The sequence below is a fragment of the Schistocerca cancellata genome, chromosome 2 (assembly GCF_023864275.1).
Source record: "Schistocerca cancellata isolate TAMUIC-IGC-003103 chromosome 2, iqSchCanc2.1, whole genome shotgun sequence".
Lineage (NCBI taxonomy): Eukaryota > Metazoa > Arthropoda > Insecta > Orthoptera > Acrididae > Schistocerca > Schistocerca cancellata.
This window is the reverse complement of record NC_064627.1, coordinates 759,876,476-759,888,602: the sequence shown is the minus strand read 5'-3', so window position 1 is coordinate 759,888,602 and position 12,127 is coordinate 759,876,476. Positions and strand designations below refer to the sequence as shown.

General features: G+C 37.4%; 1 protein-coding gene across 3 annotated transcripts in view; it reads right to left on the bottom strand.

The window, feature by feature from the left end:
• Positions 1 to 12,127, bottom strand: part of LOC126162587 (ATP-binding cassette sub-family C member 4-like) — a 318,245-nt gene that overhangs the window by 66,712 nt on the left and 239,406 nt on the right. For all 3 annotated transcript variants that reach the window (XM_049919187.1, XM_049919189.1, XM_049919188.1), the window contains exon 16: positions 11,217 to 11,296. In XM_049919187.1, the coding sequence (XP_049775144.1) occupies positions 11,217 to 11,296 (80 nt within the window). The remainder of the gene's footprint in view (positions 1 to 11,216; positions 11,297 to 12,127) is intronic.

The window sequence follows — 12,127 nt, the reverse complement described above, 5'->3', positions numbered from 1 at the left end:
ACTAGTCTGTGCCGTCTGCAAGCACTGGCTTGCTGCAGTCTATGGACTGGTGGCAGCACTGACCGCTGTTGTGAGGTATATGAATGGCAAGTACAGCAGTCCTTACTCACTATGTTTACATGGCCTCCAAAAACCTGATTTCGTAAACTGATTTCCCAATGCTGCTTTTGATCACTCATCTAAACACTCCAAAATCAATTTAGGAAATATGCTTCTTGCTGTCAGTTTCGGACTTTCACAATCGATTTTGGCTATCAAATAAAGAGCACAACTGTTTTTGAAAAGTGCATGGGCCGTCAAGTTATGACTCATTTTATAAAAATTTTGACTAATATAGATGAAGTGGCGTTTTGCACTGTGAAGTAGAAGTAGAAATATTATGCTGAGCATGAATCTGCCTACTTCTAATATGTAATTGAAGAGAAATATTGATTGTGCTGACCCAATCAGAAACTTGTGCTGACCAAACCAGAAACTGTAACAGCTGATTTCCTGACGCAATATTTGACTGGGGTAGCAAATCCACTTCAGGCCTTTAACATGTAAGTGTGACAGCGAAAATGGTTCCCAAAATTTGTTTTCATCTTCCAGAAGATATGTCGTATTTAAATGTAGTGGGTGTAGTGCTGCAACTTCGCCATTTTTTTCCTAATGCACAAAATGAGTGTGGAAACTGAATGTGATTTGCAGAGGAAGAAGAGCATGTCAGGAAAAAGGGAAATGAAAGAAAACCTAATCAGTGGTGAGTATATAACCGCACAGCCTAGAGGAATCTTAAAAGTACAGTTTGGATGACATGTAAGCCTATATTGGGTGGTGATGGGAAAGAAGTTAATTTTGTTTACTGTTCATTGTGCAATTAAATTTATGCTCATGCTAAAGTGTCAACTGGCACTTTGCGCATTTCTAGCCATTCTTGCATGTTTAATAAACAACGATCTTATGTGTGTGAGAAATGCCTTCCTAAACCTACTCAGGAGATAATTGTCAACAAATGAATGGCTAGATGTGCACGAGACCTAAGTTTGCAAGGAACTATAGGAAGTGAAGGTTTCTGGATCTTGTTGAGACATTACTTACAGATAAGTATCTGCAAAGGCTATTATTATTCATGCCACAAACATATCACAGCACATGGTAAAAAGTACTAAAAGCCTAAGACATATAATAATGCCTGAAGTAATAGCTTATATAATAAAAAGTGAATGCTCACCAACTACGGACATGTGGTCATGCAGTGCAAGAAGAAACCATTATCTGATGCGCACTGTCTACTATTCTGTTCACTGGGAATTCAGTTTCCAGGTGAACCAAAAACTGGCAATAACATACGAAGAGAACTGTTGGGAAGATATATGTCTCTTGGCATCCATGACTCTGCTTTGAAAGACAAGCATTTTACAAGTGGTCAAGGTGCCAACATTGCCGCTGCATTGCACAATTATTCAGGACTGAATTGTTCCTGTCATATGCTAAATAAAGTGTTACGAAATACTTTTAATGCGAAGTATATATGCGTCAGTTGTTCACAAGTTCATGGTCTTTGCAAAAGAACTCATCACTTATGAAAGGAAGAGGAGGAGGAGGAGGAGGTGGAGATTAGTGTTAAACGTCCTGTCAACAACGAGGTCATTAGAGACGGAGCAGAAGCTCGGGTTAGGGAAGGTTGGGGATGGAAATCGGCTGTGCCCTTTTGGAGGGAACATACCGACATTTGACTGATGTGATTTAGGGAAATCATGGAAAACCTAAATCAGGACGGCTGGATGAGGGTTTGAAGTGTCATCATGAAAAGAAAAGTGTCCTTCTTAATGCTCTTGACAGATCGCTAGAGTAGTCCAGTGATACTGGAATACACGGTTGATGTTGTTATAAGTAGTAGAAAGCCAATATTCGACTTTATGGAAAAAGTTCTCGAAGAAGGGATAAACAGCTCGAATTGAACTAGTTTCTCTTCTCACTGCATTTATGATATTTTTTTTACTGTAAATCTTATACATTATCACTTATTTTGTATCTTTTAAAACAGAGGCTTTTTGCAACTCTTCAAGGAGATGTCCAAGGAATTAGATCTAGAGCAATCACCTACGCTACACCTTCTGGAAGATTACAGAATTTGAGTCAGGCCACAGGGCAGCAGTGGGTAGAGGCACAAGCTGTCAGGCAGCTGCGTTGAATGTGGTGGGTTGGACCAGAGAAGTGCGCGGTTTGGGCAGAGGGCCACTCTGTAATACTCTCTTTTTAGCACTTAAATCTATATTTGAAGCTAACAAATTGTTCTTCTTCATAAACACTTTTCTTGCCCTTGCCAGTCTACATTTTATATCCTCTCTACTTTAACACTCATCAGTTATTTTTCAGCCCAAGTAGCAAAACTTATCTACTACATTAAGTGTCTCATTTCCTAATCTAATTCCCTCAGCATCACCTGATTTAATGTGACTACATTCCATTATCCTTTATGTGCTTTTGTAGATGTCCATCTTATATCTTCCTTTCAAGAGACTTTCCATTATGTTTAACTACTCTTCCAAGTCTTTGCTGCCTCTGATAGAATTACAATATCATTGGCTGACCTCAAATTTTTTGTTTCTTTCATTCCTACTCCAAATTTTTCTTGGTTTCCTTTAATTTTGTTCAATCTGCAGACTGAATAATGTCAGGGACAGGCTACAACCCTCTCTCACTCCTTTCTCAGCCACTGCTTTCCTTTCATGCCAATCGACTCTTATAACTGCCATCTGGTTTCTGTACAAGTTGTAAATGGCCTTTCGCTCCCTCTATTTTACTCCTGCTACCTTCAAAATTTCAAAGAGAGTATGCTAGTCAACTCAGTGCTCTGTCAAATTCTTCTCACTGTATCATATCTCCCATATCATCCTCATCTGCATCCTCTTTCTTTTGTATAATATTGCTTTCAACTTCATCTCCCTTGCAGAGACCCTCTACATACTCCTTCCACCTTTTGAGCTTTCCTTCTTTGGTTAGCACTGGATTTGCATCTCAGCTCTTGATATTCATAAAGTTGCTTCTATTTTCTCCAAAGGCCTCTTTAATTTTTCTGCAAATGGTTCCTGTGCCTTAGTGAAATATGCTTTTAAATCTTTATATTTGTCCTCTAGCCAGTCCTACTTAATCCAATTTGTGTGTCCTGTCAGTCTCATTTTTTATATATTTGTATTGCTTTTCATCTGCTTTATTTGCTGCATTTTTAAATTTTCTCCTTTCATCAGTAAAATTCAATATCTCATGTGTTATTCATAGATTTCCACTAGGCCTGGTCTTTTTACCTATTTGATCCTCTGCTGCCTTCACTGTTTCATCTCTCAAAGCTACCCATTCATCTTCTACTGTATTCTCTTTATCTGCTCTGATCAGTCATTGCCTAATGCTCCCTTCAAAAATCTCTGCAACCTCTAGTTCTTTCAGCTTATCCAGATCACATCTCCTTAATTTCTTACCTTTTTGCAATTTCTTCACTTTTAATTTACACTTCATAACAAATAAATTGTGGTCAGAGTCCACATCTGCTACTGAAAATGTCTTACAAATTAAAATCTGCCTTCTAAATCTCTGTCTTACCATTATATAATGAGCCTGAAATCTTCCAGTCTCTCCACATCTGTTCCACATATACCAATTTTCTTTCATGATTCTTAAACAAGGTGTTAGCGATACCAGGTGGCTTCCTCTTTCATTCCTTTCCCCCAGTCCGTACTCACCTACCATTTTTCCTCCTCTTCTTTTGCCTACTATCGAATTCCAGTCACCTACAACTATTACATTTTCATCTCCCTTAACTATCAGGGTAATTTTTTTTATCTCATCATACATTTCTTCAATCTCTTCATCATCTGCGGAGCTATTGCATATAAATAAACTTGTGCTACTGTGGTGGGCATGGGCTTTGTGGCTATCTTGCTACATCAATGTGTTCACTATGCTGTTCTTAGTAGCTTACCCACATGCTTATTTTCTTATTCATCATTATATGTACTCCTGCGTTCCCCCTATTTGATTTTGTGTTTATGACCTGGTATTCACTTGACCAGAAGTCCTGTTCCACCTGCCACTGAACTTCACTAATTCCTACAGTATCTAACCATACTCTGTCCATTTCCTTTTTTAAATTTTCTAATCTATCTGCCCAATTAAGGGGTCTAACATTCCACACTCTGATCTGTAGAGTGCTACTTGTGTTTCTCCTGATGACGACAGCCTTCTGAGTAGTCCCTGCCTGGAGATCCAAATGGGGGATTGTTTTACCTCCAGAATATTTTCATGATTTAATCATACAGTCAGTAGAGCTGCATGCCCTCGGGAAAAATTATGGCTGTCATTTCCCCTTGCTGTCAGCCTCCAGGAGAGGACAGTACTCTGTGTGAGGATTACCATAAGTCATGTATCAGAGTACTATCAGGAGAGGATTGTACTGTGATACAGGACCCTCAGTAACCCTCACAACACACTCATTCACAGTGTATTTGAATCACTTGACAATAGTCAGGGTGACTTACAGCTGTTTATGAACATCTAATAACTCATCGTATGCTTGAGAACAGCAGTCATAGTGGGCCTGAACTGTAGGATTGGGGAATGTTTTATGGCACATTAAAAGATAAGTTTAAATTAATCTTGCTGATTCTCTTTTAATTTCTGTATCTGTTAAACTAAAAGTATTACTAATTCCCTTTAGGAACTGGAACAATTAATAATTAAAAACGAGATTTCTGTTAAGACAACAGAAAAATTGGTGTGAAAGGCAGACCTTCTGATTTTCTGAAACTTTTTTGATGTAATTGTCACTAAGAAATTCGAAAATAACATTAATTTATGGTAAATACACACAATATACATTCCCATCGCAGGGGAAAACTAAAAATAACATGCTATGTTGGTTACACTATGTGCTGCAGTAATCGTAAATTACAATTACCATGTTATTATGACATATGTTCTGTACAATACTTGTACTTACTGAAAATTATTTAAATCGTATTTAATTTGATTTTTACCAATGCAATAAATTCTGCTGTGTGTTGTTACACATGGATACAAGACAGGTCACAATTACAATTTATGTAAATATCATAATTAGCTCACAATAATACAAAGCAATGAATATGAGACAAGTCACAGTTATTATTTGTATAAACATTATAATTAACTCATATTAATAAAAAAACAACAGTTACGTCTGTAGAAAGAAACAAATTAGCTAAAAACGTATGGTATATATAGGAAACATGTAACTAGGTTAATTTAGGCTCATAATAATAAAAATAATAGTAACATGAACAGGGAAGCCTTTAGCACATAAGATAATATTTAACTTTGCTAATTTGGGATGGAATTCATAAATTCATCTACTGTGTGGAAGGATTTCTTCTGAAATAACATTTTTACTTTGTCTCTGAATCCTTCTCTATTTAACTTCAATCTTTCTGGTACTGGTATTGCATACAACTCCCACATGCCTTATGCAGTTGCTTACACATTCTTTGACTAATTACAAATAATTCATTGGAATGATGGAACTGGTAAAGACAAATGCCTTCTCTTAAAAAAAAAATTGTAAATTTTCATGAAAAAAAGCACATTGTTATATGGATTTAAATACAAGGCTCTGGAATGACATCAAGTCCCAGGAAAAGTGTTTAGTGGTGGAGGAGAGAGACGCTTATCTCATTATCTTAATTATTCTCATCAGAATAATAAATATCTCTCTGTGTGGAGCACCCCAAAATGGAACGCGACGTGTGTACACTGAATTTACTAGTGCAAAGTAGGCACATTTTACTGTTTCATTGTCACAAACTTTACTCTACTCAGGACATTAAATGCATAGTTCAAACTGCTCAGTCTAATTAGTAACTTTTTTATGTATGTCCCACAGTAAGGTCTCATCTACTTTCACTCCGTGGAATTCAGTGATTACTTCTGGGTTTATATGTGCAGGTTCAAATCTGCCATCATCTGTCCTTGATAAATCTACAATATGTGATGGATGAAAATGTATAATGACAGCTGTGTCCTTGTTGACTAACAGCTTTTTTTAGTATTTAAGCAAATTGCCTCCCTGGACTTGTATTGGAGATCATGTTATTGAGTTCATTAGGACAGAGATTTTAATACAGTACCAGGAAGCTGCCATTGTCATCAGGTCCATGTCATCTCCTCTAAACTTATGGACAATGGCATAAACATCTAGCAGTTCAAAGTGCAGTGCCATCAGCCATAAGGATTGATGCTTTCTTCCCTTTATTGTAAAGGTCTTAATCTATTTTAAATACGGTTTTACTGCTTTAATAGCCTGTAATCTAGTTTTATATATTGTGATTAACTGATTTAGATATTATTGTAAATTTATCGTACTTTATTGTTATCACAAGTAGACATTGTCTTATAGAAGACATGCATATCTAGCACAAGTAGGGAAAGAAAAGTATGCTTACTTCTATATATATAATTTCCCAATTTTTGCTGCTGTGTTTAGTTTGACAATGCATGAACATTTGCTCACCAAATGCTACTCATAGGTATGATCCACATACAAACGCCACCCATAGGTATGATCCACATACATTTTAACAGCACTTTGCTCAACTCACAGTAGACCTAATGAAAATATATTTCTTGTTTCAAGATCTTAATGTATACTTTTTAGTTTTTCCTATTATACCAAAAAAGATGGTTATTGTGGGACAAAACCTCTTATGATTGTGTCATAAAATGTGACAGTGTCAAAAATAAACAAAACTTCGTAATCAGATATGCCATAAACACAACATGAATGTGAGTCTGGTTCTCTTTTATAATACCATAAATTTCACCTCATGTGGTTGGATCAAGAAACAGTGTTTTGGGGAATAGCTCTGAGTCAGAACAGAGAAAGGGCACAGGAGCATCAATTTGAGAAGAAAGTTTGTTGTCAGTGTTTGTGAAGAATATACTGAATACTTCACATATTTCTTTAGGGTCAGAGATAATGCTACCCTCATACTTAATGTATGTGATTGAGTGACCCTTGCTTTCCTTACCACTGTCCCATTCATAACTTCCCACATTACGTTAGATTTATTCTCAGTGTTGACTATAAACAGCTGGTTGTAGTTTCTTTGTTTGTGAATAACCTTGCTGAGAATTTTGTTTTATACAATCATGAATTAACTATTGTATATAGTTCTGTTGTACGCAAGAACAGTTTCTTTATTTTTGCAAGAAATTTGTATTTCTTAAGTTATCCATTTCTGACAAGATTTTTTTTGTATAAACCTTCCTTTTTTAAAACAAATTTGTCTGGTGGGTTTGATTTTACTCAAACACAAAAAAAAAAAAAAAAAAAAAAAAAAAAAAAATACTGGTAGTCAACTTACATATACAAAAATAAATAATATATGACCAAAATGCATGGATTTTGCAGTTAGCTGATTTCATGACAACTTCTACACTAGATGAACACTGCATCAGCATCAGTATATCTCATAAAAGCAGAGTAAATTGTGGAGCACCACACTGAACCTCTTCTGCTTCGGGCAGCTAATTATTTTAAAAAAATGGTTCAAATGGCTCTGAGCACTATGGGACTTTACTTCTGAGGGCATCTGTCCCCCAGAACTTAGAACTACTTAAACCTAACTAACCTAAGGACCCCCATGAACCATGGACCTTCTCGTTGGTGGGGAGGCTTGCGTGCCTCAGCGATACAGATGGCCGTACCGTAGGTGCAACCACAATGGAGGGGTATCTGTTGAGAGGCCAGACAAACATGTGGTTCCTGAAGAGGGGCAGCAGCCTTTTCAGTAGTTGCAGGGGCAACAGTCTGGATGATTGACTGATCTGGCCTTGTAACACTAACCAAAATGGCCTTGCTGTGCTGGTACTACGAACGGCTGAAAGCAAGGGGAAACTACAGCTGTAATTTTTCCCGAGGGCATGCAGCTTTACTGTATGGTTAAATGATGATGGCATCCTCATGGGTAAAATATTCCGGAGGTAAAATAGTCCCCCATTTGGATCTCCGGGCGAGGACTACTCAAGAGGCCGTCGTTATCAGGAAACAGAAAACGCATTCTACAGATCGGAGCGTGGAATGCCAGATCCCTTAACCGGGCAGGTAGATTAGAAAATTTAAAAAGGGAAATGGATAGGTTAAAGTTAGATGTAGTGGGAATTAGTGAAGTTCTGTCGCAGGAGGAACAAGACTTTTGGTCAGGTGAATACTGGATTATAAATACAAAATCAAATAGGGGTAATGCAGGAGTAGGTTTAATAATGAATAAAAAAACAGGAGTGCAGGTAAGCTACTACAAACAGCATAGTGAACGCATTATTGTGGCCAAGATAGACATGAAGCTCACACCTACTACAATAGTACAAGTTTATATGCCAACTAGCTCTGCAGATGAAGAAATTGATGAAATGTATGATGAGATAAAAGAAATTATTCAGGTAGTGAAGGGAGACGAAAATTTAATAGTCATGGCTGACTGGAATTCGAGAGTAGGAAAAGGGAGAGAAGGAAACATAGTAGGTGAATATGGATTGGGGGAAAGAAATGAAAGAGGAAGCCGTCTGGTAGAATTTTGCACAGAGCATAACTTAATCATAGCTAACACTTGGTTCAAGAATCATAAAAGAAGATTGTACACATGGAAGACTCCTGGAAATACTAGAAGGTATCAGATAGATTATATAATGGTAAGACAGAGATTTAGGAACCAGGTATTAAATTGTAAGACATTTCCAGGGGCAGATGTGGACTCTGACCACAATCTATTCATTATGAGCTGTAGATTAAAACTGAAGAAACTGCAAAAAGGTGGGAATTTAAGGAGATGGGATCTGGACAAACTGATTAAACCAGACGTTGTACAAAGTTTCAGGGAGAGCATAAGGGAACAATTGTCACATATGGGGGAAAGAAATACAGTAGAAGAAGAATGGGTAGCTCTGAGGGATGAAGTATTGAAGGCAGCAGAGGATCAAGTAGGTAAAAAGACAAGGGCTAGTAGAACTCCTTGGGTAACAGAAGAAATATTGAATTTAATCAATGAAAGGAGAAAATATAAAAATGCAGTAAATGAAGAAGGCAAAAAGGAATACAAACGTCTCAAAAATGAGATCGATAGGAAGTGCAAAATGGCTAAGCAGGGATGGCTGGAGGACAAATGTAAGGATGTAGAGGCTTATCTCACTAAGGGTAACATTAATACTGCCTACATAAAAACTAAAGAGACCTTTGGAGAAAAGAGAACCACTTGTATGAATATCAAGAGCTCAGATGGAAACCCAGTTCTAAGCAAAGAAGGGAAAGCAGAAAGGTGGAAGGAGTATATAGCGGGTCTATACAAGGGCGACGTACTTGAGGACAATATTCTGGAAATGGAAGAGAATGTAGACGAAGACGAAATGGGAGATACAATACTGTGTGAAGTACCCTCAGACTTCAAGAAGAATATAATAATTCCAATCCCAAAGAAAGCAGGTGTTGACAGATGTGAAAATTACCGAAAAATCAGTTTAATAAGCCACAGCTGGAAAATACTAACACAAATTCTTTACAGGCAAATGGAAAAACTGGTAGAAGCCGACCTTGGGGAAGATCAGTTTGGATTCCGTAGAAATATTGGAACACGTGAAGCAATACTGACCTTACGACTTATCTTAGAAGAAGAAAGATTAAGGAAAGACAAACCTACGTTTCTAGCATTTGTAGACTTAGAGAAAGCTTTTGACAATGTTGACTGGAATACTCTCTTTCAAATTCTGAAGGTGGCAGGGGTAAAGTACAGGGAGCGAAAGGCTATTTACAATTTGTACAGAAACCAGATGGCAGTTATAAGAGTCGAGGGACATGAAAGGGAAGCAGCGGTTGGGGAGGGAGTGAAACAGTGTTGTAGCCTCTCCCCGATGTTATTCAATCTGTATATTGAGCAAGCAGTAAAGGAAACAAAAGAAAAATTCGGAGTAGGTATTAAAATCCATGGAGAAGAAATAAAAACTTTACGGTTCACCGATGACATTGTAACTCTGTCAGTGACAGCTAAGGACTTGGAAGAGCAGTTGAATGGAATGGACAGTGTGTTGAAAGGAGGATATAAGATGAACATCAACAAAAGCAAAATGAGGATAATGGAATGTAGTCGAATTAAGTCGGGTGATGCTGAGGGAATTAGATTAGGAAATGAGACACTTAAAGTAGTAAAGAAGTTTTGCTATTTGGGGAGCAAAATAACTGATGATGGTCGAAGTAGAGAGGATATAAAATGTAGACTGGCAATGGCAAGAAAAGCGTTTCTGAAGAAGAGAAATTTGTTAACATTGAGTATATATTTAAGTGTCAGGAAGTCGTTTCTGAAAGTATTTGTATGGAGTGTAGCCATGTATGGAAGTGAAACATGACGATAAATAGTTTGGACAAGAAGAGAATAGAAGCTTTCGAAATGTGGTGCTACAGAGGAATGCTGAAGATTAGATGGGTAGATCACATAACTAATGAGGAGGTATTGAATAGAATTGGGGAGAAGAGGAGTTTGTGGCACAACTTGACAAGAAGAAGGGACCGGTTGGGAGGACATGTTCTGAGGCACCAAGGGATCACAAATTTAGCATTGGAGGGCAGTGTGGAGGGTAAAAATCATAGAGGGAGACCAAGAGATGAATACACTAAGCAGATTCAGAAGGACGTAGGTTGCTGTAAGTACTGGGGAGATGAAGAAGCTTGCACAGGATAGAGTAGCATGGAGAGCTGCATCAAACCAGTCTCAGGACTGAAGACCACAACAACAATAACCGAAGGACATCACACACACCCATGCTCGAGGCAGGATTCGAACCTGTGACCGTAGCAGTCGCGCAGTTCCAGACAGTAGTGCCTAGGACCGCTTGGCCACCCCAGCTGGCCTAATTATTCAATTCTTTGTCCTAGTCAGATTTTGTATGTTATTTTTTGTTGAAATGAACAATTTTTATGTAGCTCACATTGTATGATCAGACACTCAGCACTGACATATTTCCAAAATTTTGTGCTAATTTTGATGGAAATTGGGTTTTCTGTTATGATGACAAAGAACAAAAACTGAATATGATAACTAATGGCATTCATGCTGAAAGTAGTGTGATATTTCCTGAAGTGTGACTTGATTAATTGTAAAAGGAAAAAAATATAGCACATGAAATGCAGTTAATTAAAGAAACTGTAACTAAATACTAACTTGAGTTGCATCCATAACAGCCTTTGGAAGAATTTCATCAACTGCTCCCATGTCTTTTGAAAACCTATTTAATATACGACCTGAAACAAAATTTTTACATAAGAAATGTTAGGTGAAGAATAATTTATATTGAAATGAAAATTTTGGATGTTCAGTTATGGCAACAGAAAATGTTTTCATTGATACAGTAGTTATTAAAACATTTACATTTTTACTAGAACAAGCAATACAGTTAATTTCTCCATCACAAACCTAAGTTCAAGTCCACAAATTGCTCATAGTAATTTAGCACCATATCTTTGTTTCAGTGCGACAGTATCCACCTTTAACTACTACCTACTCGCTTGAAGCACATGATCAAGCAATTACTTCTTACTAACAACTGATGATGGCTCATTTCTACTTTAATATAATTTTATCAATTTGGCATAAATTATTATTTTATTTAGTGGGGCAGAGATAACAGTTCTGCAAGCAGAAGCAACAGATAAGAATTCAAAAAATTTCAAAACTTAAAAAAATTAGTGATTGCAGAGAAAGAGCCAGATGGGATGTAGAAGAAAGCAAGTAAACAGGCATGAGAGAAAGAGCACTGAAACAAGTTGTAGAATATAATAGCGCTTACACTATGTGATCAAAAGTATCCAGACACCTTGCTGAAAATGACATACAAGTTCATGGCACCCTCCATTGGTAATGCTGGCATTCAATATGGTGCTGGCTCACCCTTAGCCTTGATGACTGCTGCAGGCATATGTTCAATCAGGTGCTAGAAAGTTTCTTGGGGAATGGCAGCCCATTCTTCACAAAGTGCTGCACTGCGAAGAGGTATCGATGTCGGTCGGTGAGGTCTGGCATGAAGTCAGCATTCCAAAACATCCCAAAGGTATTCTATAGGAGTCCATTACAGG